Source organism: Canis lupus, chromosome 9 (assembly GCF_011100685.1).
Source record: "Canis lupus familiaris isolate Mischka breed German Shepherd chromosome 9, alternate assembly UU_Cfam_GSD_1.0, whole genome shotgun sequence".
NCBI lineage: Eukaryota > Metazoa > Chordata > Mammalia > Carnivora > Canidae > Canis > Canis lupus.
In genome coordinates, this window is record NC_049230.1 from 56,478,541 (window position 1) to 56,505,877 (window position 27,337).

A 27,337-nucleotide genomic window follows, 5' to 3' on the forward strand; every position below is an offset into this window, starting at 1 on the left:
GGATCCATTCTAGCTCAGAGTCTTGGGCTACATGCAGCCAGTAGTGGGGCCCAGAGAGCCCAGGGAAGGATAAAAGGGGGCAAATCTTCTGTTGGAACACAGAGAAGAGTGCTCAAGGGCTGGTGGGTGTGCCAAGGCCAGGGCAAAAAGGGATGAAATGTTTCAAGTGCCAGGACCTCACTGCCTTGCGGCAAAACCCGAGGTAGGGATGGGGGTGGGTAGAACAGAGGCATCACAACCACCAGCGACACCTAGTCAGCCACCCCAAATGGGAAAGTCCCCATCCCCTAGGAGCTCAGCCAGATTGACCAGATCTAAGCTCTGTTAGGCCAGATGCTGGAACAAAAGAAGTCTAGTAAGCAACTTCTTCCAAAGTGAGGAGCAGGGGACCTCTTTGTTATCTCAGAGTTGGGCAGGGCAGGGACACAACTCTGCCCCTGCAGACCCAAGCAGGTTGCCAGGTGGGTGACTGCATTATTATCCAGCGTTAATGTAACAAATCTCCCATCTCCTTTACAGTAATAGTACATTCTTGACCACTGCCCACTGGGTCAGCAGGCTTTATTGTAAACCTGGGTACAGTGATCACTCAGTGAGGGCTCCAAGGCAGGAATCCCAAGCTGATAAGGTTCTGGGCACTTCCTTCAGATGGCCTCTTTCTGCTATTTGTGTTCTGAAAAGTTTTGAGCCCTGTTTGCTGACAAAGGTGTGTAAGCCAGGTCTGTTATGAGAAACAAAAGGAAAACGTTGCAGGATGTTAAGCATAAAAATCATTGGGGGATGAGGGGCTTTGGAGGAAATGGCCCCGGGATGGGGCATGAAAACCAGCAGGCAATTAAGGATTGGTGGCTGTCCTTTGACATTATAAAGTACATCATAAACATTCCTGAAGCCATGAGGGCTCAGCCAGTTGTGTGAATTGTAATGGGAAGAAACCAAAGTGAAGACAGATTGTGCCTTCAGGGCAAAGAAGAGTTAGCAACTGCCTGTGACCATTGCTGGTGGCAAAGCAGTTCAATGCAGTCTGTTTCAGGTGGTCTCCCATTGCCAGGACCACACTCCCTCGGGATATTCCTCTACCCCTGCCGGAGAGGCTCGCCCTAGACTCTCAACATTGGGCTGCCTTTCCAGTCTCAAGGAGAAAACAAACCTATAAGAAGCCATTGGCTCACAAATTATCTGAGTCAGGAGAGTCCACCACCATCATTTTATAGATAAACTGGGATTCAAGAGGGTGAGGGACCTGCTTAAGATCATGGTCAGGCACAGGCATGGCTGGAAGCCGGACCTCCAGACTTGAAGTTGATGCATTCTCCATCGCGCCCTTGAGTGCTTCGGGCATCCCCCTCCACCCCCCATCCCCAGCTAGTCCCAGAAGCTGGTCCCTACTTGGAGCTTTCACACTGAGGGCCATCTCACTGCCCACCTGATGGAAGAGGAGCCCTGCTGAGAAGGGAGGCCTTGTTTTACAGTAAAGTAGCAAGGAGCGAGGCAGCTCCAGCAGACTAGGAGCCAAATTTAATCCCAGCCTGTTTCCCAGCCACGATGCCCTGCTCAAACCTCCCAGAATACATGCATTTGCTCATTCGTTAAATCCTTACTGGTGCAGTGCCAGGTCTTGTGCTAAGGATATACAGGTGAGGGAGACAGTCCTGGATCCCTGCTGTTAAGAAGCTTACAGGATAGAGGGAGACACATTGACCAAAGAATCCCACTCATCAGTATACAACTACCAACTGAAATACGCGTTGGGTAAAGGGACCTGCTGCTGCTGTAGGCAAGGGCTCCCAGGCAGAAAAGGCCTCCGCTGAAGTCTGAAGTCAAGTTAACTGGCTAATGGGGAGAAGACAGTTGGAGATGGCAGACACAATGCAGCGTACGGCTCTGTGCTTTGTGGCAGGTGTGAACACGGCACATTCAAGGGACCCAAGGGGGGTGCTTCTGCAGGCCAGTGAGGACCTGGGTCACCAGCGATTCATTCTAGGGGAGAATGGCAGCACACGGGAGTCCCTGACAATCGGTCTTCGCCACAGTAGAGAGAGGTATATGGAAATACACCTGCTTCTTTCTCGCCTTCCCAGCACCATGGTGGCACAAGGGCTTCTTATGAAATCCTCACCTCTCAAAAGCAGCGGTTACAGAAATTATGACACGGCAGACCTCTGTAGAGCCAGTGGAGCTCACAGAGGCCAGGGGGGCAAACACAGAGGGAAGCCATAGCACATTTGCTCTAGCAGCATTTTTATTTACAAACAGCAATTTCCATTGACTTTATACCATAAAAAAGCCATTTACAAGCAAGAAACAAGAATTCAGAACAAAATTAAGCAGCACTGAAATATTCATGTCACAAATCTAAAACAAAATGAATACAAGAGTAAAATATCATTTGAATAAATAGTCTTAAATTCATGCTATAAAATAATCCTTAATGGCAAGTTACTAGTTGATACAGCATCCGCTTAGCTAGCTTCATTTACTTCATATGGTGATGAAGTGTGGGCTTGTGAGGTTACCAGTTTATATTGCAAGATAATGACACTGTGTTAAGTCATTCAAATTGCTCAACCATTTATAACGGAAAAAAATGTTAGCCCTACTAATAAAAGTGGTGAGAGAGATGGTTTTCACATTAGGAAAATGGTCATTCTCAAAGAAACCAGGTAAGTTTACCTCTTACTATAGTCAGGGCAGCAACCAAAGGCTTGGGCAGCAAGTCCAAAGGTTGAATTCACAGCATACTTGTCACTGAGGGGCAGCAAGAGGTCTGGTTACTGAATCTGCGGCAGGGCTCCTCCAGGACTTGATCAAGAACTACAGTAGCCCTGTCTGTGCCAGGCCCAGAGGGGAACCAGGGAAAACAAGGTCCTCTTCCGGGCCAAGAAGTCGAGCACTGGGCAGAAACAGTGGAAACACTCTGGCACTTACTGAAGAAGACATACGTGACGTGTGACAACCATTACAAATTTGGAACAATGTGAATGACTCTTCTGAACCTTCAGTTCAGTTGCACTGAGTAATATGAAATCTATGATTTATGAACTAGTTTCATATAAAGAATTTACATAATTCCCCAATACTTTCATATATAAAATTTAATAAATAACCCTGACCAGTCTAGAAGCACCATTCAAGGGGCATGTGCCCTTGGAAAATAGTTTAGGTGTTGCATATTTGAGTCCCTTTCAGTGGAGGCTTCACAGGAAACCATTACAGAATTTAACAATAACATAGACAACAACAAAAATCACAGTAACTAATAGAAAAAGTTGTTAAAATAAAATACATTGATTTCTTTAAAGTAAAGCTCATTCACGTAGATGATTCCCACCCCCCACCCCCCCACCCCAGCCCTTGTTTTGTGTTCCTGCAGGTTCTTCCTAGAGTCTAGGCTGGAAAAATAAAAGTAAAAACAAAAACACACGCAAAAATATGCAGGCCTATGGTCTGGGCTAAGGGAAAAACAAAGACTTGGTTATAACTGCTATCATGAGAAAAGACATCTACTCATGCTCTGGAAGCTGGAAAATTATCAATTTAGTTCTACAGTATATTCTGCTTAACAGTGAACCGACAGTATCCTTTCTGCTGTTAAACATGCATACACACACACGCACGCACGCACACACACACGCAAACGAACCAAAAAAACAAAACTACAAAGGCAGAGCCAATTGGGAGGCTTTCCACTGACCAAAAAAATTAACTTGTCTTCATATGCTGTATTTACAAATATAATTTCTAAATGTATTTACAGCTTTAGTAGAAATTAGAGGGGAGAGAACGGATTAGAATGAAAATAACTGTTTAAAACCACAAACATTAGTAAAAGTATAAAATTCTTTGTTTTCACAGTTTGTAGTAACAGGTGAAACACCCAGAGGAAAGGACGCCGTCACTGTCTTCACATTGTCTACGTATTGGAAAAGGTAGCTCAAGAAGAGACTCAATTATGAACAGACCTATATGAATTCAGGATATGTTCTGCCGTAAAAGATTTCTTCACATATCACTTCTATCTTAATTGACTTTTGCATTTGTTATAAATGAAACATCTAACCTAAAACTGTACAGAGATAGGGACTTTGCTTTCCAAAAAGACTTGCTCTAAGGAGTTACACAGCGTACTTCGTCTGCGGAGACGTGAAGGGACCTTTAGGGAGAGAATGTTTCTGTTCTGTGGCCATGTTAATCCTCCTGGCACATCCTCATGTGACAAGGCACAATTAATTGCTGCTGCCCGATCTGAATGGAGTTAACCTTTCACCCGCCACGCACCCTGAGAAGCACGACGGTGTGCTCACTCAGAGAGGCCGTCCAGCTCTGCGCTGGCCTACGCGCTGCCTCCTCGAAGCCCTGTGGAACCTTACAGTACTGGGTTATGGCTTGAGAATTCATTCTTAACACTGCTAGCAGTGGAAAGGGTAAAGTGTTAGCAACATGAATGGGAGGCAAGTGGAACTTGCCAATGTGGAATCATGGTTATTAGAGAGAAACTCAATCAATTTTCTGCCCCTTTAACAGTCCCATTACAATGTTTGAACCTGAACTGTACAATCAAAGCAATGTATATTTTTGTCAAAGACAATTTTGGATAAGTCACTCTTTGGTAAACTCAAACCAGTTAAACAAATTGACAAATACAAAGAACTCCATGTAAATAAGGTTAAAACTGACACGGTGACAAGAACCAGGATATTCGAGGTACCTGCCCCAAGTGCTCTCTCCTCCTGACTTGTCTCATCTATCACAGAATGCTCTGGAGACCTCTCAGAAGCCTCCAAGCCTGAGTGAAAAAGGAGGTTCCTTCCCTGAGCCTGACCTCGCATGTCCTTGATTTGGGCATTTCTTGTCACAAACTTAATTTGTATCACCACACAAATTTTTTGCATTTAATTCTTCAAAAGAAAAATCAAAACCAAACTTTTTCATGTAAAGAAAAAAAATTACAAACATTTACCTGAAACCCCAGAACATATTTAAGTGGGTAAACACTTGGGGTCCAGCCTCCCCTTGAGGCACGCGGCTTTGACAGGAGTTGAGCAAGTGCTTCAGGGAGAGAACGCACCCCTTACTTAGGCAGTTTGACAGGAGAAGGCATACTTATATACCCGATTTAGCAAAAAGCTGCTCCTCGGGAGCAGCAGGATTAGAGTGTAATCTGTACGTAGTAACACTGATGTGTAGCGCAGCAGTTCACACGTGAACAGATAGATCCTGTGTGCTAAAGAGATGCTACCGCACAGCTACTACCCCCGGGGGCTATCACACACAAGGGCCTGAATGATTTTCTTTTCTCAAAATAACAAAACAAAGCAAAATCCTCCCCCAAAACACCCTGCCCCCACCCCAGACCCCCACCATTCTTGGTATTTTAAGAGCCAAAAAAGCATGGAAAACCAGCAAACGTCTGTTTTTGTATTCTTATAACTCCTAGCCTCTGAGGTGGGTCTTTTTGTGTCTGTTTTTCTTTTTGGTGTTTGTGCTGTTCCCCTGTGGAGACATACTAGCTGCAAATTGCAGAGTCGAGATTCTCAAGTAGAGTCTGGAGTGCTGACATCCTGTGGGGAGCCCTGCAGCACAAACTCATCATCCAATTGCTTACAAATTCCCTGTGTCAGAGTATACAGTACCAGAGCCATCTCGTAAAGCCCGTTTTTGTTTACTAGAAGCACACGGGTAAACAAAATAGAGAACTGAAGACATGTCCTAAAGTACTAATAAAACATTATTCAAATAGGACTCAGGTATGTTTTCATACAGTAATGTGTTTGCCAGCACATGCTTTTGAGGTCTCTTTTCAAGCTATAACGCAAGAGAGGAAAAAAAATTGTAAATCACTATTACCATTAGATTTCACATTTTCTACAACTATACTGACCTAAAAGATATGGAACATAAAAATAGCACCACGTGACCAAAAAAATGGTGACACACACAGATTTGGTGACACACAGAGTATCTTAGAGGGCCTTTTGACTGTTGGTTTCTTTAAGCAGGAAACACTGAGAGTGGGGGAGCCACTGAGGCTCTCGTTAGCACACACAATACTAAGATATATTGCTTGCAATTCCCATAGAGTATATCTTTACAAAAAGTACAAATTCCAAGTTCTGCAGTTTCCCTGGGAACTGCACATAGAAAAAGTTGCTGTGCACCTGAACTAGCTGTTTGAAAAAGAGAGAGAGAGAGAGAGAGAGAGAGAGAGAGAAAGAAACAACCCACAACACTGCTTGGAGAATTTTGTAGACGGAACTACAAATCCCTTTCCCTTAGTGCGAGTACTAACTCATGGTAGAGTGATTCGATTTAGTTACCTGGTATGTATGTTTCTACAGTACGGAATGAAGGTAGATTCGTAGGCCAGTAAAAACATTGAAAACCACTGCTCCTTTGGGGTTGGCTAATATAACACTACAATATGTAAAAAGGTCAGCACCACGGGTCATCCAGCTTACTGACTGGACAACGAACAAAAATTCCAAACGGTTTCCAACTAGAGTTGAATACATTTTATGGCATTTGGTTTATGTACTTGTTATGAAGCAGAGCTACGAACACTGTGATTTGCTTTGCTTGCTTTTGGACACAATGATTAATATATATGAAAACCTATTAACATTCTTTTGTTACGGGAAATAAAGGGACAAATCCCTAACATCGGGTAGGGACGAGACAGAGTCAAAAGCCCTGTTCACATTGTATTAAATTATATATTCCTCTTACATTCACCTCAACCAGAATAAAATCAAATTTGAGAATGTATATATACTATATATATAATAATCGCTTTATTATATATATATATAAATTGTCTAACTACCCCCTAAAAGTAATTTTAAATTAGAAAAGGTTACCCATTTGTATCAGCTGACGGCATCCTAGTCCCTCTCCGTGGAAATGCACTGTTGCCAGTGCGCACATCGAGAGAGTATGCCTCTTGGCAGAGAATGTAGGGTCAACCAGTTGGCAGAGCTAAATCACTGGCAGATTTTGGATTAAGAGTTCAGCCAAAGAGGAATACTGTCAGCCTGTGTTTTCCCTGGATACATTGCCCTTCATGCTTTGAGCTCCTTGGGAGAGGGAGGGCAGGGGAAAGGATAAACACAAAGAAGTGTTCCTTCCAGAAACCTTAGAAAAACTGCCAAGAGACCGAGAGATTTCCAGATGGTTGGGAAAACCAAAGATTACAACAAAGCAAATCACAAATATGCATTGATTAATGTGCTTTGTTTGGGTGCATTTCGTTACCATCTTAATCAGGAGCATCGGACACTGTGTGTATTTCCATCCGGGAATCTAGGGCCATCTCTGAGGCCGACGCATCATTTTCTAGTTTCTGTTCCATGTACACATCTGTTCTCTCAGGGGACTCGATGCGACTCCTGACTTCAGCTACGCCGGGATGGTTTTTCCGCAGGTGCTGGTTAAGGGTACCTTGGAATGGAAAGCACTTGCCGCAGATCTCACAGCGGAATGGTTTGTCATCGGTGTGGCCCCGGATGTGGTACTCCAGTTGGTCCTTGCGTGTGTACTTCTTCCCGCAGAACTTGCACACAAAGGGGGTGATTCCCATATGGAGCCGCATGTGCCTGTCTAGACTTCCTTTCTGGTTGAAGGACTTTCCACAGTAAATACAGATCAACCTCTCGTTGTACGGGTACCAGTGCCCTCTTGCACTCCTCTCCCGGGGGCTGCTCTCATACCCGGGGTTATTCATCATCGCTTCGCTATCAGAACCCTGCACCAAGCCCTGCAGATCACTGTGCAGATGGACAGACAAAGCTCGCTTCTGGCGAGCGCGGCCTCCTCGAAAACAGCTCAGCATGGATCTGGACGGGCTGGAGTTACTCAAACTTCCAAAAGCTTCGGACACACCAGTTGGCTGCGAGGCCGCTTGGGAATAGGAGTATGCATGCTGGAGCACAGAACCATAGGACCCCACATTCACTGCTACAACTTGCTCTCCGTCCACCATCTCTGTGTGGTACCCGTCATCCCCCAGGGAGGAGCTGTCAGAACAGCTGGGCCGGTCGGACTTCTCCATCTTCACCTTCACCTCTGTGATCTGGCTCTCCCTCACCAGTAGGTCTCCTTGCTCGTGGTCCCCCTCTATCTGAATCTCATACTCGGACACGCTCCCACTGCTCCCTCGGTCTGAGTGCCCTTCCTCCTGGAGGCGGCTGCGCAAAGCTTTGCTGGGCGTCGTCTCCATCCGAAGATCACTGCTCGTGGTGGGCTGCCGACCCTGAGAGCAATATGGGGGCGAGATCTCAACAGGGTTGGCAAAGAAGCTGCTGTCCTTAACTCCATTACGGCTCTCTGTTGCCTCCTCAGCACCAACAGTAACAGAATCAACATCTCCAACACTGATTTTTGAATGTATGCTCTCCAGGATCTGCGTGCACTTGTCAATGACACACTGCATCTGAAGAAAGCTGGCTGCAGTCAGAAAACTGACAACATCCTTCAGCTGCAAGGACATTCTTCCAGTGTAACAAAATGAAAGCAACTGCTCAAACACATTGGGATTTTTAATCACGGATATTGACAAGCCACTCATGGTACTTAATGCTGAATGGTCCCGGAAATAGGGGGAGCTGGCAGCGAGGACTGCTTTGTGGGCTCGGAATGGCTGACCCTGAATGTGGACAATGATGTCACATAGTTTTCCTTGCAGGCGGAGTTCGTTTAGCTGGCTCAGAACAGTGCTGCTGTACTCGGGCACATCAAACTGAATAAAACTGCTGCTGTCCATTTCTACTGACATGAAGCGTAATCTGCAGAAAGAGAGAGTTTCATAATTCACCAGTGACTCCTCACCAAGTACAAGTGGCATAAACACAAGCTCGCAAAAACACCACCACCACCACTGCAGCTACTGCGCTCACCTCCGAGGGTCAACCTGAGCGTTCTTCCTCTTACTCATTTTCAGTCTTTCACGTCTTGGTTAATTCACCTAAAGTCAGATAACCTAAAAATCAATCAGCCTAGAGCCCCAATGGCCTAACATTCATCTTTATCAAAATCATAACATTATATAGTAGGGCCTTTTCAGCTCACTGAGAATCTGGTATCCTTTTAGGAAACGTATTTCCCTGATATTTCACTTACTGCTGAGGATTTGGAGTACTTTGTAAAAAAAAATACGCAAACTCATCTAAAAATTGTTCTGCCTTACTTGTAGGTTTCCAATTGGTGTTTTTCAAGCAGAGAGCACACTGGACGCACTGTGCTAATGGAGCTAAACTCTTTAGTTTAGAATCTGAGTTGCTGTCCTGATGTGCATTTTTCCCCCTTCGGTTCTGTACACCTTTATATCCTTTTGGGTAGGCAGCTGACTCTTCCAGCAAAGAGTCTTAGAGTGATGGACATATCACCATTCACCAGTGCTCATAGCCTGGGCATACCTAGGAAAGGCCGGCAGCCCTTGCCAAGAACCCACAGCACTGAAGCACTCACAACCCAGAAAGGGTATACAGCCCAGGCTGCACTCTAACCAAAACACAACAAAATCAGATCTAACAATTATATTTTAGTGCTTAAAATGCAACCAAGAGAAATTTAAGCACCTTCTGAATAAGCACAGAATCAAAGAGAAAGTCAAAAAGGAATAAAACTATTTAGTAAAAAAGAAAACTCTGGGGTGCCTGGGTGGCTCGGTTGTTTAAGCATCTGCCTTCAGCTCAAGTCAAGATCCTGGAGTCCAGGATTGAGCCCCACATTGGGCTCCCTGCTCAGTGGGGAATGTTTCTCCCTCTCCCTCTGCTCCTCCCCCCCAACTTGTTCTCTCTCTCTCAAATAAATAAAATGAGAGAAAGAAAGAAAGAAAGAAAGAAAGAAAGAAAGAAAGAAAGAAAGAAGAAAAAGAAAGAAAGAAAGAAAGAAAGAAAGAAAGAAAGAAAGAAAGAAAGAAAGAAAGAAAGAAAGAAAGAGAGAGAGAGAGAAAGAAAAAACTCATATCAAATCTGTAGCAAGAAGGGCTTAGGAGTAAAGTTTACTTATATCTTCAACTTACTTGAGAATGAATCCAAAAAAAGAGATGAACAGATAGGTGATAAAGCAAACATAGTAATGTGTTAACAAGCATAGTGTGTATGATGGGTGTATTCAGGTGTTTACTGTAAAATCTAACTTTTCTATATATTTGAAATTTTTCGAAATATTGAGGATTTTGAAACAACAAATTTTAACAGGGTAAGTCAGTGCTTTAGATGTTTTTATTATTAAACAACAAAGTATAAAAATAAATGAAATCATCGAAGAGGTCAGAAAAGAAACAATCAAACCCAAAGAAAGCAAAAAGTTATTAATATAGAACAGCATAATCGCAGAGAAAATTTTTAAAATTAGAAGACACAACAACGTGCAATTAAATCTGACTCTTAAAAAAAAAAAAAATAAATAAATAAATCTGACTCTTGAGCAGCCCCAGTGGCCCAGCGGTTTAGCGCCGCCTTCAGCCCGGGGTGTGATCCTGGAGACCCGGGATTGAGTCCCACGTGGGGCTCCTGCACGGAGCCTGCTTCTCCCTCTGCCTGTCTCTCTCTCTCTGTGTCATGAATAAATAAATAAAATCTTTTAAAAATAAAAAAATAAAATAAATAAATATATCTGACTCTTGTAGCAAAGGATCAACCAGTTAGTGTGACTAGATTACACCAGAATTTTTTTTATCATGTCAGAATTTGAGTTAAAACATTTTAGTTAAGGAGGAATACTGTGCCCTTATTTATCCTAGATTTATGACTGAAATCAATTTGAAATCTGTATGGAATGGACATATTTTTAGAATAACATAAATTGGCAGAATTAAATAAAAAACAGAAGTGCCAAAGCATAAGTGATCTTCAGGCCGTTCACACTGTTTTAGATGCATGTTAAAACATTTAAGGCATCTTAAAAAAAAAAAAAAAATGTAAAGCATCTCAATTTATATGGCCTAAATCTGATACCAGAAGATGGCGAACAGGATAAAGAAGACGAATGCCAACTTTACCTAAGTAAATATATTTTAAAGTCCTGAAGGAAGTACTAGGAAATATAACCTATTAAAAGAATAATATACTGTGACCAAATGTAAGGATGGCTACATGTTAGGAAATATATAAATATAATCTGCCACAGCAGTAAATCAAAGGAGAAAAACCATATGGCCAAATCAAAACTACACCAAATGTGGATTTTAGAAAGTGAAATGCCTTTTCAAAGTAAGAGAAAAATAGGAAGAGAATATTTTCTTAATATAATAAACAGTACCTACTGCAAATCAATGGCAACATCATCCTTAGAAAGGAAACATTGTATCTGCATTTCCCAAACTGTATTTAGTAGCACACAAGCCCATGCACTAGACTCAATATCCCAACCTCCTAGAGATTAAACAATATATTAGCATAATAACCCACCTGAAAAGTCCTGCAAACAAGAATTCTATTTAACTCAGCTGTTTGCACACTCATTTAAGCATGTAACTCTTCTCTCAAGGTACACATGTAAATATTCCCAAGAATTAGTGTTCCCTGGTGCGTACTCTGGTAAATACTTTCATAGTGGCATTCCCATTTAGTCCCCGGGAGGACACAGGTTGTCTCCCCATCTCTTCTCTTACTTAACATTGTTCTGGAAGTTCTAGCCAAAGCCACAGACAAGAGAAAATTAAGACACAGAGCCATTAGAAGAGAGGAGGTAAAATTACTATTCAAGGCAGATAGGATTATTTACACAGAAAACACAAGGTACTCACTGGAACAAATCTGTTTAGAAGCAGGAACTAGCAAATGGAGCATTTCAAAAATTATTGTACATAAAAAACCAGTTAGGTAAGATAACGACAAGTACAACCGACAACAGTAACAGAAGCTATAAATACCAGGAGGATTAAAAAAAAAATAGGATCTACAAGAAGAAAACTAACACTTTATAAGGACAAAACCATGTATAAGTGAAGATACATATTACACTTCTGAAAGATCCGATAAACTGTGGACACTCTCCCTCCAAATTAAGTTATGACTATAATGCAACCCAATGAAGTACTTAGTAAGTTCACAAAATGATTTTGAAATTCATCTAGAATGCTGCTGTCCAACAGAAATATAGCACCAACCATATGTGTAATGTTTTCTAGCAGCTGCATTGTTTAATAACAAAAAATTAAAATTTTATACATTTTTACTTAACCTATTTAAAACATTATCAACATATAATCAATGTTAGAAAGTTATTTTATTATAATTTTTTTTATTTTAAAGATTTTTATTTATTTATTCATGAGAGACACTGACTAAAGCAGAGACATAGGCAGAAGGAAAAGCAGGCTCCCTGTGGGGAGCCTGTTGCAGGACTCGATCCTAGGACCCCAGGATCACGATCTGAGCTGAAGGCAGATGCTCAACCACCGACCGCCACCTACATGTCCCAACGTGAGGAAATTATTTTTTTTTAAACACAGCCTTTATTTATTTTTTAAATTTTTATTTATTTATGATAGTCACAGAGAGAGAGAGAGAGAGAGAGAGAGAGAGGCAGAGAGAGAAGCAGGCTCCATGCACCGGGAGCCTGATGTGGGATTCGATCTCAGGTCTCCAGGATGGCGCCCTGGGCCAAAGGCAGGCGCTAAACCACTGCGCCACCCAGGGATCCCCGTTAGGAAATTATTAATGAGACATCTCATATTCTTTTTTCATACTAACTCTTTGAAATCTGATGTGTATTTTACATTTATAGCACATCTTAATTTGGAATAACCACATTTCAAGTGTTCACTAGCCATATGTGGCCAGTGGCTACCACACTGGACAGTGAAGATCTAGAAGAATAAATACTAAAGACAATTTAGAAAAAAAAAAAAACAAAAACAGCCAAACATAAAGATATCAAAATGTATGACCGCATAATTCATTCCCTCTAAGTCGGTCTTCTATGTGCCAGGCACTAGGGGTTCAGGTGGGCTATCATTCTCTTGTTAAAAAATATGACAAGAGCTAGGAGATCTTTTATAATGGAGGGTGGGGAGGTGCTGTAGGAGAATGGTCCTGTTCTCCAGACAGACAGAATGCCACACACCAAGAGACGAGAGCCTGAGCAGGAAGGAAAGAAGCATTAGAGAACTCCGGTACAGTTGGGACAATGAGGAAGGCAGAGGACACAGGCCTCAGGGGGCCATCAAGGCAGATGGAAGGCAGACCAGGATGGGCCCTGTGGGCCATTTCCAATCAGTGAGAAAGGAAGAATTTTTGAAATAGATGCTGCTTGGATAATATGAATATGTAATAATAAAGTTAGATCCCTTTTCCACCACAGACCAAGATACCTTCTAGAGAAGGTCTTACTAAGCACACAAAGACAGATACCAGAGGAAAAAACAGAGTTTTAGCCACAGAAAAACTTTGATACAACTAAATAAATGGCTTTTGACCAACAAATGAACAAAAGTTACAAGAAATACAACATATATGGCAAAGAAATATAAAACTCTTACAAATCAATAAAAGCAAATATAACAATTGAAAAATGGGCAAAGGCTATGAACAGATGCTTCAAAAGAAATTAAAATAGTCTTGAAACATAAAGTGCTTAAAAACATCAACAAACAAACAAAAATTAACACGAGACACAATTCTTTCTCAAACTGGCAAGATTCAAACCCAGCTGGCATGGGCAGCCCAGGTGGCTCAGCAGTTTAGAGCCACCTTCAGCCCAGGGCCTGATCCTGGAGACCCGGGATCGAGTCCTACATCAGGCTCCCTGCATGGAGCCTGCTTCTCCCTCTGCCTGTGTCTCTGCCTCTCTCTCTCTCTCTCTCTCTCTCATGAAAATAAATAAAATAAAATAAAATAAAATAAAATAAAATAAAATAAAATAAAATAAAATAAAATAAAATAAAATAAAATAAATAAAATAAAATAAAAATAAATAAAATAAAAAAATAAATAAAATAAAATAAAATAAAATAAAATAAAATAAAATAAAAAATACCTTAAAATCCCTGTCAAATGATAATTTGACAGACACTGCTGGTGGGTTGTAAAATGGGCAAATACTCTGGAGGGCATTTTAGTGACGTCCACTGAAATTACAAATGCATATCCCCCTAGGACCAAGGAACTTTAGCCCTTGCAATTTACTACAGCACTGGACAAAACAAAAGATTCAGAACAACTAGATGCTCATCAAGAGGAGCATGGCTAATAACTTATGGAATGGCCATACTTAAGACCATTATACAACCAGTAAAAACAAATAAGGAAGCTCTTTTCATACTGACATGATATAATCACCATGGTATACTGCTGAAGGAAAAGGGTGAGGTGCAGAACGGTATACGTGTTGTTTGTATAAAGCACCATGAAAACACACACACACACACTGCTGTGTCAATATGCAGACTATTTCTGGAATGATGCACAAAAACAAATAATCTCTACTGCCTCTGGGATGGGGCCAAGGTAGCTGGAAGTCCTACTAGCTTTCAATGAATCTTTTTAGACACACTTCTAAACTATCTGAATATGTAATTAAAAATAAGTAACATTTAAAAAAAATTCAGGATGCTTCAGCCCCAGTTTTTGTTTAAGATTTTATTTATTTGAGAGAGAGAAAGAGAAAAAGAGCATGAGAAGGAGAGAGAAAAGCAGACTCCCTGCTGAGCAGGAAGCCCAAGGCAGGGTTCCACCCTAGGAACCGGAGATCATGACCTGAGCTGGGGTTAGCTGCTTAACCAACTGAGCCACCCAGGTGCCCCCGTCATCCAGTTTTTTAAAGGTCAGAAAAGATCATAATAAAATTGTCAGAGGCACGAATCTGGAGTCAGATCTGGGTTGAAATGGCACCTGCTTTCCACTTGTAAATCTTGGGTGAGGTACTTCATAAACTTTCCAAGTCTCAGTTTTCTTATCTTGAAAATGGGAATAACAGTCACTGCCTTGTGGCTTGTTATAAAATACAAGTAGGCAGAACTATAAAGCACTAGGGGTGCAGTCAGTTAAGCATCCAACTCTTGGTTTTGGATCCTGAGAGCAAGCCTCCCCCTTCAGGCTCAACAAAGAGTCTACTTGGGACTCTGTCCCTCTCCCTCTGCCCTTCCCGAGCACACACGTATACATGCATGCACACATGCCCACTCTCTCCCTCTCTCAAATCAATCAATCTTTTTTTAAAAAATTTTTTATCGGAGTTCAATTTGCCTACATTTAGCATAACACCCAGTGCTCATCCCGCCAAGTGCCCCCCTCAATGCCCATCACCCAGTCATCCCAACCCCCTGTCCACCTCCCTTTCCACTACCTCTTGTTCATTTCCCAGAGTTAGGTGTCTCTCATGTTTTGTCACCCTCACTGATATTTTTACTTCTTTCCCTTATTCCCTTTCACTAATTTTTATATTCCCCAAATTAATGAGACCATATAATGTTTGTCCTTTTCCGTCAATCAGTCAATCTTAATAAAAAGAAGTAGGAAATAGTACAGTGGCTGTTTGGCCCACAGTAATCAAGGTTAGCTGTAGCAGACATTTTTTTAGGGGGACAGCATGGTGTAACAAAGAGAACTGGCTTTGAAGGTAGACTCAGCTACCTTCATGAATCCTGGCTCTGCCACTTCCTGATAATAATAGTACTAATGAACATTTAAACAGCCATGTGGTCTTGGACAAGTTGGTTAACTTTGATTTCCTACCTAGAAAAGGTCTCAAAAGAACTACTGCCCAACACAACTGCTATCATGATTAAATGAGGGAAATTCATGCACTGAATGTATATAAAATCCAACATATAATGAGTACTGACTCTGTGCTAAACATATATATTAATTTGATCCTTTTACCAATTCCATGAAGGAAATACTACGATTGTTCCTATTTTATAGATGAAGAAACTGAGGAAAAGCAGTCAAGACACTGCCAAAGTCCCACATTTAAAAGATGAACTTAGTCTGAGTGGAGAGGTCGTGGTCCTAACTACACCAGACTGCCTTCTAGAAACACAGATACTGCCTGGCATGACACAAAGGTGTGTAAATAGTGGCTTTGGGAATTAAGGGGCAAAAGGAACGTGGGCTTAGGCTTTTGAAAGGTGCAGAGTTCTGGGCAAAAACCAGTAGAAAAGAAAAAACAATGAAGCATTTCTGAAATAGTCTACAACCAACCGAAACTAGCTCTGAGGTGAGGCTTCCTCCTCCTCTGCATGGCTCTTTATCTTCTCAGAAGAAAAGTAGAGAGCTACACTTGAAAGAAAATCACTGGAGAGAAAAACCAAAGGCCATGATTAACACCTAAGAGAGGGATTCCAGTTTTCTGTAAATGAGAAAGGAAGTGCTTCACTCTCTTCTCCTTTACATTAACACCTCCTTCTGGCCGTGACAATGAGATTCAAAGCCCTCTGCCTGAAGCTGCTAATAAGCAACACTCCAGAGCAGGAGGCTTCTAGAAGTCTGACACACAGGGATTTTGCAGGTAACTTCAGTCCTAGGCACGTTACCAAGCTGAATGGAGCAAAAGGCATCATGAATCACAAGTTCTACACCCAATGACCTGATATCAGGTCTAGCGGTCCAGAGGTAAAGCAAGTCGGAACCTCTTCAAGAGACAATCAAGTTCAAACAGGAGCCTCCACTCCTCTAGATCAGCAATTTCCCAACATGGGCTACTCACTGGTTTCTTGAAGGTCTTGATTCCTCCTCTGCACAGAATGTCAGTGGGCCTACACCTAACTTAGATCAACGTTGCATTAATTTGATCTTTAAAACAAAATACATGCACACAAACTTAAATCCTAGTAAAGAAAATAAAAAACGAGTAGCAAAGCTCTTCCCCAGTTCCTATTCCCAAAGATAATCACTGGTAAGAGTTTTCTGTGTTCTTTCAGAGAAAATTACAAACACATATCAGCATAAACTGTTCTACACCCCCTTTTTTATTTAATGTATTTAATACACCTTAAAATCTTTCCACAGCCATAGAAATGTACTTATTTAACCAGGTCCCAATTGATACCCTAAACAGGAAAAAATTTAAATAGCCATGGTATTTCCTCCAAGCTGAAGACTTTGCTAGAATCATGGTTTCATTTCCACTGATCATGCCAATTGTGTCCCAAAGGCGGCAGCAGCTACCCCCACCAACAGCTCATGAAGTCTCTGTTCCCCTCAGAACTGCCAATAATCAGCATTACACTTTTTCAGTTTTGCCAGACTGATCAGTTTAAAATGGCATCTCATGGTTTTAAAGTGCTTTTATTTAATTATAAGTGAGGCTGATCATCTTTTCTCACATTTAATGGCAATTTGTCTAAGTTTGTCTTTGAATTGCCTGTTCATATCCTTTACCTCTATTTGCACTTTTTATTGAATTGTCAGAGCTCTTTGGAAATTAAGGAAATTAGCCTTTTGTCTTATTTGCTGCAAATATTACATTTAATTGCAATCACTAAATGGCATACTGACTGGGAATTTAAATTATTTTCTACATTTATAGGAAATACTCATTCAGTTTCAATCTTCTGCATGCACAAACCAAAGGGATTTCAAAGATGAATAAGATTCCCAGTCTCACAGTTTGATACAGGCTTAACATAGATTCCTTCCAACTCAGAGAGATGTGGGAATGAAATTCATTCAATTCATAATGCAGAGAAGTGATTTATATATTAGTTTTCTATCTAGACAAAGTTTGCAGCTGCTTCGCAAGACAATAATGAATGTGATTATTCCTCTCACTAAATACAGCAGAATCAGTACTCTTTAACTCAGCAGATTGATCACAGGTCTGTCACATTAACTTAGGCAAGAAGCCATCCCCAAACCAGACATTTCCATTGCTATTTTTGAATTTAAAAAACACGCATATATCAGCTGGACATTTTTCTTCAATACCATTAATACTTTTTTTCCATTAATACTTAAGAGTTTTTCTGTTTGTTTGTTTGTAAAGATTACACTCTGGATAAGAACATGAAATACCTCTAAAAAAACATACACGGTAAGGATGTAGTTGCAGCGGTCTGCTGGAAGGTTCAAGTTGTCAGCTGCTCAACCTCTTCACAGTGTTCTTCTGCTCACTCAACCAATGGACACATACACTTCCTGCTCTGCCAATTTTTTTTAATGGGAGAATATCTGAACACCCCTGGAAGCAGCTTTCACCTCACACACAGCCTCTACCAAGGTCAGCTGATGACACTGCTGTCACTGGTCTCAGCGGGTTCTGGGAAGGACCACCTCTGAGGTGGGCAGTCCTGACACTGGTCCCCTTCATCCACTTCCCTGTGGCCAGCCACCCCTTACCACTAGCCTCAGCAACTGTAAAAGGGGGTCACTGCCACCTCCCACATCCTTTAGACCTCTCCCTTACTTGGAAAAGCCCATTATCACCATCATCATCAATAACTGATATTGACTGAATGTTTGATATGGGCGAGGCATGTCATAAAGGACTTATATGCATTATTTCTCTGAATCCTCTTGCCCTCCCCACAGAGGGAGGTACCCCCCCCCCATTTTAGAAATGAGGAAACTGAGATTCCAAGAGGCTAACTTTCTCAATACCAGTGCAAAATCTGCCCATCTAGACTTCCTACACTAGAACTCCTGATCCTTGTCTAATTTGCCCGTGGGGAATAGCAGGACCAGAAGTCAGGAAGAGCTGAGGATAAGAAAGCTTGTCCCAGGTTACATTCCTACTCTAGCCTTGTGGCCAGGGAAAGAGACAGGGACAAGTGGTAAACATTCCCCCATTGCTGCATGGGCTCCTACTGCTTCTATGAAGAGGAAGGGGATGGAGAAGGCCAAGTGAGGGGTATTTTATTAATATCCATCAAAATTACAAATGCATGACCCTGTGACTGAACAATGGCAGCTCTAGAAATTTATGACAGCAGCCTCTTCCTAGATCAGAATCTCCAAGAGAGGTAAGGGCTTTGAGCAGAAAAAAAAAAAAAAGGTCCCAGGTGGCCCTGCAGCTAAGATACAGTATGCCCTTCATCTGCATACTTCTCCCCATCCGAGCTGCTGACCCTGGCTGATTCCAACTCCTTAAACACCTATCTTCATGTTACAGACTCAATTAATTAGAAACCACTAGTCTGAGGCTCAAGTAACTGGTCTTTTTGGTGTTTAAAGGTGGAAGTCACAGAGCAGATGCTACTTTAGCCCAAGTTCAACAAAATTCTAAGCAGCACTGAGACTGGTGTTCCAAAGCCAGAGCAGACTGCGACCCAGGGCTGATCAAGCACCGAGGACAGCAGCGAGAACAACAGGCCAGCACAGACCAGGGGCAGGCCAGAATCATGAGGAATAGAGAAGGAGCAGGTTCAGGAAGAACACGGACCCAAGCCGGGGAGTGAAGGCAGACCGGGTGACCAGAGAAGGGGGGAGGTCGCCACAATGAGGCACTCTGTGCACGAGCCACGGGGGAGGGCCACACTGTACAACCTGTGTCCAGGTCAGCCTGCGATGCTCCACCCACAGACCTGAAGTCAGGAGACGGGTCCTAGGGATAAACATGCATGCATACTCTGAAAAGAAAACTAAAATCTGATGCAAGACCATACTCAACGAGGCTTAGTTAGCAAAGCTGCTTGAAATCTCTTCAAGATCCCACCCAAAAAAGCTACAGAATGTCTCACCACACCCATGCGTGTGTGGACAGGACAAGACCCTGTTCTGAAATCCAATAAACATGGGAAAATTACCCCTAATCAGGGTTTCAAAGCTCACTAACAAATGCATTTTACCTAAAGGAGCTTTATTTATTTATTTTTTTTAAGATTTTATTTATTTGAGGGAAAGTGAAAGTGAGAGACATCACAGAGCAAGAGGGAGAAGCAGACAGCTGCTGAGCAGAGGGCCTATGCGGGGCTCAATCCCATGACCCTGGGACCACTACCCGACTAAAAGCAGATGCTCAACCGACTGAGCCACCCAGGCTCCCCTTAAGGAGCTTTAAGAATAAAAAGGTCACTTTGCAAAGACAGCAAAGTAACAGTCTCTAGTAGACCGGACTGATCCTGACAGGGGTGTGAACAGATACACCAGTTAATCATACTTTGCTCCTCCTTTCACCCTGCTCCTTCCACTGAGTTTGAGCAAAAGATTGAAAAGGTAATGACTGCCCTCACACCAAACAACCCCAGAGGCTCACAGGAAAGAAAGAGCGGGTAAGGGAAGCAACATGAGTTTTCAAAGGTGTTGCCTATTCACTGATTTCTTAGCACCAGGGAATGGAAAGAGGGTCCTGGTATGTTCTTATGACAGTACTTTTATAAGACTTGATTATCATCAAAAATTAACTGAAAAAAAGTATGGATGAATTTATTTATAATAATGAAATAAAGGTCTTTCCAAGCATGACAGAAATCCCGGAAGCCACAAAGGGCAAAATGAAGACATCTGACAACAAAGAACTGAAAAATATCCTTTGCAAAAACCAGAAGTGAATGACATACCAAGGAAAAATACACATGCATCTGACAATGGGCTACTTTCCAAATTCCTTAATTTATATTGCCAATCAATCAGATTGGGATGACACAGAAAATCCTACGGAAGAAGGGGCAAAGGAATTAACATTTCATAGAAAAAGAAAAGACAAATAGCAACAAAACACATGAAAAGATGTTTAGCTTCATTCATGACTAAACACATGTGAATTTAGGGAAAGAAAAAATGAGCTACCAGTTGTGACCCATCAAATTTTTTTTTTTTTTACTTTTTTTTTTTTGACCCATCAGATTTGCACATATTTAAAAAGAACTGGCAAGTGTAATCCTGAGGGATAACCTGGTCAGATCAATCAGCATGCAAAAGCACAAGGCATTTATTATTTGGTCCACCATCAACTGCTAAGAATTGATCCTACAAATAGATAGCCCTTATAAAAGTATGTTAGGACACATGTTAACGAGGAGGCCCACTAAGCATTTTTATTTGCTGTAGCAAAAAAATAGAGAGAAAGAGAGAGAAAAGGGGAACTTCAAAATTCCATCAAGAGGAGACTGGCTCAGGGACGCCTGGGTGGCTCAGCGGTTGAGCGTCTGCCTTCTGCTCAGGACGTGATCCTGGGGTCCAGGATCAAGCCCCACATCGGGCTCCTTGTGGGGAGCTTGCTTCTCCCTCTGCCTGTATCTCTGCCTCTTTCTCTCTGTATCTCTCATGAATAAATAAATAAAATCTTAAAAAAGAGAGAGAGAGAGAGAGAGAGAGAGAGACTCGCTCAAAAAAACAACAAAAATCAACAATGAAACCCTACACAGCCATTGAAAGGACAGATAGATCAATTATGCTTCATTATAAAAGGGTTCTAGTATTTAGCCCAAACCAGCATGATACGGAACAATATGTATGCATATATGGAATTCTTTTCATGTATTTTTCTTGAGAGAATAAATATCCACTGCTGTATCAACTCTGGAAAGAATCACATGAAACTATAAAAGTCGGTGACTTTGGGAATGAGGACTAAGGACTGGGAGGGGGAAGGGAAACAGGCTTCACTTTATACTTCTTGAATGTTCTACCACATAGCTGTATTATTCTCACCAAAAGTATTTTTAAGATATGTGTAAGAGTCTTCCTAAAAATATATAATTTTGTAAACCAAACAATCTAGAGAAAGGCTGCAAGTGGATAACGAGTGTATCAAGTAGACAATTTAGAGAGGCAGAAACAAAGAACTATGAGGAGCAATGACAAGACTGATCACTTTTGACCAAAAGAGATTTTTTTAAAAATCAAAATAGAACAAAGGAAAGCTTCCTGGTGTTAGTAATAGGTAAACACGGCTCTGCATTTTAAGTAGAACAGAAAGGAATGTCAGGAGCGGGGAATAAAGGAGGGAAACATGTGGTGTCTGGAGGAGTGGCTGGGGCTCAGGTTCCAGGGGTGACGGGGCAAAGAGGAGAACCACCATCAGAACGTGGAGGGCCTTGAATACTAGATGAGAAAACTCCAAATCAATTCTGGCAGCCACCGACCTGAACATGAGTCCAAAGAAGGATTCAATAGGACCTGGAGACTGCAGGACGCTATCCATGCTAGGAGGCAAGTGAGTTCAGCCTCAGACAAGGGGTGTCTGGGTTGCCCACTGGGCACCTGTGTAGAGCTGTCTGACGGGTAGTAAGAGGTTGCGGGTGTGTGTGTGGGGTGCTGTTCAGAAACATCAGATGCCGATTTGGGAGTAATCAAACGATTGTACTGAGCACTGATCTGGTAAAATGCGAGAGAAGAGAGAAAAAAGCTTAGCTGAGAGCAGCAGAGTTCTGCTGTCTGCTCCTGTAAGAGAGGTACTGTGACATGGTCACAAGAACAATGTAACACCCACACTTAGCACAACATTTCATCAATAAAATTCGGCATTGTGCCTTTTTTTAAGCTGTAAGGACACTGAACAATGAAAACCAGAGTGGAGACTAGTTACATCTCCCTGCATTGCTAATCCATTCTGAAGAGAGCCTAAAGATGAAAGAAGGGACACTTCAATGCCATCTGGGCAAACATGCACTCGGGCCTTGCAAACCCCTTTACAACATTCTTGGGGAAAGCCCTGGAAGTGTTTCCCCATAAAGACAACTCGAACAGAAGCGCAAGCATAAAATCTAAGCAATCGCCAATGTGCTGCTGAGCACACACCCTCGGCAGTGAGCTGAGGGCAGGGACCGTGTGCCCAGAGCCCAGCATTGTGTCTGGCAGAGAGAGAGGCTCTCAGCACATGTCAGCTGACTCAACCTGAACCAAGCTGGTGGCTCAAAATCCTCAGATGCCACCATCGCTACACCCTCAGCTCTCAACTCCTCCTGCTGACGACCCAATAGGTGTAGGGCCATCCCTTCCAGCAGGCACAATCTAGCAAGGTGGCTCATTCCCATCTAACCCATTAAACACTCTAATTTGCTCTGCTTCGTTTAAAAATACCCAGTGACACTTCTAATAAAAGAAATCAAGGTTACAAATCTGGAAGTCATTTAAGGCACCAGGAGGTACCCATTATTCTCAATCAATATGCTCACGATTCCAAACCCAGAGCTGCACCTGCTGGATTCTGTCACTTGCTGATACCAGAGCCACAACTCTATGAGGCACTGAAGACCTAGGATCTCTAATTTCCATTCCACACAAAAAGTCATGAAAAAGACCACAGATGGAAGCACTAGGGACAGCAGGCATGGTAACAGCAGTAACAACTATATAAAAATAACTTTTCTAGGTATTTCTGCCTGGGTCTAGATCAAAACTAAACTTGAGCTGTCATGAATTACAATCTAATCCTTTAGAAAGCAGCAGCCGAATAACACCAGGGCTGCATAAAACATTCTGGTGCTGCTAAAACCCAATGCACGAAAAAAATAAATAAAATGGCATTCCGTGATGGATATTCATGAAGCACTCATCCTAATTTAAAAGAAAACAAGTCTAGAGTTCTTACTGCATTAATTCATGTGAGCCTGAAAGAACATTTTTATCCAAACTGTTAGATTTCCTACCAAGGCGTTAACATTCTCCAAGTCTGCTCAGTTACACTAATTCTGAGAGTACAGTTTGGTTTGACAGTGGGGTTTGTCTTCCAGTCTATGAAAAAACATCAGAATCTTCTTCTGAGCTGTCCTGGCGGGGCAGGGATGGCCTCTTTAACCTCACCTGTAATGTTAAGGATTACCAGTTACATTCCTACTGTGAACTCTATGCTAAGTAAGCACTTTACCTATTCACTGAACCTTCATGACAACACTCTGACACAGATAGGGCAACTATCCCCATTCCACAGATAAGGAAACAAACTGAGATGAAGAACTTTTCCCAAGGTCACTAATGACTGTCAGAGCCAGGATTTGAACCTAGATTTGTCAGTCCTGAGTGGGAATTCTTACCTCCTGTAAGACTTTAATCCAGGCACACTGGTGAGATGCAGGGTTTTCACTGGTGCTGGACTCCTACTGATCAACTTTCAGTGAGAAGAAAATTCTCATTTAAGGATGTATCATCACACCGACACAAAGATAGTTAAGGGTTTACACTGTGCTGTACTTTGAGTAGTTTGCAGCCATTTCTTTGCAAGGTGTCCACTATGTCCGAAAACATTTCTTTACCTCTGTCTGTGAAGTGGTCAAATGGAGGTTTCATGAATTCATCCCAAATGAGAAAGGTAGGTTTCAGGTAAAGGAATGAGTAAGCTTTCTTAAGACCAAGAACTCAAAAATGTCAAGAAGTGGCATCTCCTCTGCTTTACTGCTGGCATTTCTGGGGCCCTGAGCCTGGCTGGGAACCTCAAATCCTACCTCTTAGAACAGAAGGGTTAGAAAAGCTCACCTTGAATCACTTTCTTCTGTGAGGTTTTCCATGCCATCAATATCAACCAGAAAATAACCATTAGATATTAAACTGCATTCAGTTGATGACCTTCACTAAGCTAAATTCAGCAGTCAGCTATAAAACACTAAATGGACATAATTAAGAAATTTGAAAAACATGAAGCAGAATTTAAAGTAACATGAAAACGAATGGAAAGAAAACATAACGATCGTATTCTGGATTCAGGATATGGACATTTTCAACAAGTGCTTCAGCTGAAAGGATCCAGAGACACATAGAAATCCACATCTCATCTCTCCACCTTGATAAATTTATACCTGATGAGCTGGTGGTGGTGATGAAAATGTACTGAGCAGTTAATATGAGTTGCAAACTCTTGCTACCTCCCTTCATATACATTTTTTTTTTCATTTTAAAACTCAGAGCAACCCTATGAGATGGATTTTATTATCTCCACACTATAGAGGAGACAGGCTCTGAGACTTCATACAAATTGCCCGAGTTCACAGAACTAGTAAGTAGCCTTGTTGGGATTCAAACCCAGGCCTGACTCCAATGTGGCAGTTCTTTCCCCACAGTCTCCAACAGAAGAATTACGTGACTTTTTTCTCTCTCATAATCAAAAGTAAACTTTTTAATCTTCCAAAGATTCATTTTACGCTATGGGTGCTCTAAGAGTGAGAGCCGAAAACATCCACTTTGAATGGCAGCATTGGGCATCAGTGATATATAACAGAGAAAGCTGATAATAACAGACGCCCCCTTTAAAAAGGAGGAGAATCAAATCTTTTTTTTTAAGTGTACCAACAAATATCAGGTGAAGTATCTGAATATCTCTTATAAAAATCTGGCTGCTGTATTAGATACCATCAGAGCTCCACAAGAAGTATTAAGACACAATGCCCTCAAAAAAAAAACACCCACTCCAGCTGGGACAAGAACAAGTCCAATAACCAAGGAACACATGCTGAATCCTGAGCTTTAGATTGTGAGTGCCACAAAGGCATGGGGGTAGGGCAGTCAAGGAACACCCTCTGGAGGAAGTATATCTTCAGCAGGGGCTTGAAGGAAGTGAAATGGAGAATTTACACAGAGAAGAAAAAGGAGGCCAGCACTTCAGAAGGGGGGAACAACAGGAGCGAAGCCCTAGAGGCGGTCATAAACTTGCTTCTGCAGAGGACAGATGGGAGAACGAGAAGCAGGGAATAGGTTCAAGTAGGTGAGGAGGGGTCAAACCAAGAAGAGCGGGGGTGGGCAATGGCTGGACCCAGTGTGGCAGACAAGAGGATACTACTCAAGGCCATGGCCTCTTAGCTGATCTCCTAGCCTCCAAGCCAACTCCTTTCCTTTCCTGCAAATTATCACAAACCACCCCTAGTCTCCTGCTGCTTACCACCCCCCCCCCCTTTAGAATAGTTTCAACTTTGGCCTAGTGTTAAATTCGTTCAGGAACAAGCTCCAATCGATCTTTCGTCCTATTCCCTTTCCTATAGGAACACTTCTCTACAAGGAGACCGGTCTATTCACTAGCTCCACTGGATCACTGGGCCTGATTCTTCTTTTCCTATCTGAGTCCTACTCATCCTGTAGCAGCCAGCTCAAATCCTACCTCCTCGCTAAGCCTTCCCTGACCACTCAGCCTCTGGTGACCTCCATCTCTCCTTCCTCTTAATTCTACAGCACACAGCCCCGTCTCATCAATCAACTACCTTTTCACAGGTAAAGTCTCAGCACCCAGTGTAAAAGCTGCTTGGAGGCTGTGTGTCTTCCATTGCTTTCCCCTACCACATGGAACAGCATCTTGACATTTAATAATCAAGCAAGCACTCCACTCTTTTTTTGACTTCCTATATTAAGTTTGGCATTAGCATAAAGGAAGGAGGGGGGAGGCGGGGGACTTCTGAAGTCACAGACCAACTAAGAAGCTGTTGCAATAATCCAGATGTGAAGCAAAGAGGGCCTGGACTAAGGAACAAAGAGAAAATGGGCAAATATAAACAACGAAAAAAAAAAAAAAATCTGCATGCGAAAACTCAGCGGGATGTGACTGATTACTCCTAGGGACAAAAGCAAGGGATGAAATACAATTAAGGTAAGATTTAGAAAAGCTTCTGGGAATCATTCTTAAAGCCTGTCTGAAACCAAGTGTATTAAGTGGCTAAAAAGTCCACATTCGCAAAAAGTCTTCAGTGGAACGGCCCAGTATTTTGCAATCAGGGACAGCCCTTAATTTCAGACACACACACAGAGTGACAGACCCGCAAGGGTCTTTAGAGAGCGAATCTGAAGCCCTCGCTGATCAGATGGGGAAACTGAGGCCCAGCGTGGAAGAGCTTGCAGAAAGCCTCCAGACGGCTCCCCGACTAGTGCCGCCCTGAAGCCCAGCCGAGGAAGACACCGTTTACCCCCGGAGGCCAACCCCAGCCCGGCCCTCCGTAATGGCAGGAGCGGCCGAGGGCGAGATGACCATGGAGACGTCCGGGGCCGAGCAGGGCGCGCCGCCGCCTGTTTACCTGGATGGAGGAAGGCGGTGGCGTGGGGCAGGGGCTCGGCGGCGGCCACCAGCAGGGCCGACCCCGCGGCCCGGACGAGCTCTCCAGGGCACTCGGCCACCCAGCCTCCCCGTACAAAGGGGGCAGCGCCGCTGGGGGCGCGGGGCCCGGCAGCAGGGGATCCCGAGACGCCCGGGGCGGAGGCTGGGGAGCCCGGGGCGGCCCCACCGGCGGCGCCCGGACCCGGGGCCGAGCACTCTTGGCCCCTCCGCGGCGCGCGCCTGTGGCCAGAGCAGGTGCCGGGGCCTCCCGACCCCGCCCGGCCCCGGCCCCGGCCCGCGCCGCCCGCCCACCCGCCGGACTGACCAGGCGCGGAGGCGCCCGCCCCGCCGCGCCCAGAGGGAGCCGGACAGCGGCCGAGGGCTGCCCCCGGCCCCGCCGCCCCACGCCCGCCGCCCCACGCCCGCCGCCCCCGACCGGCGCGCCTCACCTGCCGAGAGCGCCGCGCTCACATCGCCCGCCCGCGGCGCCCCCTCCGCCGCCGCC

At 43.1% G+C, this 27,337-nt stretch overlaps 1 protein-coding gene across 1 annotated transcript; it reads right to left on the reverse strand.

Annotated features, from left to right (window-relative positions):
- Nucleotides 1-3,340: 3,340 nt before the first annotated feature.
- On the reverse strand, nucleotides 3,341-27,337 carry ZBTB34 (zinc finger and BTB domain containing 34). The gene is made up of 2 exons (XM_038549325.1): nucleotides 27,282-27,337; nucleotides 3,341-8,780 (listed from the first exon to the last, which is right to left on the reverse strand). The coding sequence occupies exon 2, from the start codon at nucleotides 8,768-8,770 to the stop codon at nucleotides 7,256-7,258; it is 1,515 nt and encodes a 504-aa protein (XP_038405253.1). The 5' UTR covers nucleotides 8,771-8,780; nucleotides 27,282-27,337; the 3' UTR covers nucleotides 3,341-7,255.

What these genes read in the sequence shown, in the direction of transcription:
- ZBTB34 (XM_038549325.1), bottom strand. Translation starts at nt 8,770, where the DNA reads ATGTCAGTAGAAATGGACAGCAGCAGTTTTATTCAGTTTGATGTGCCC.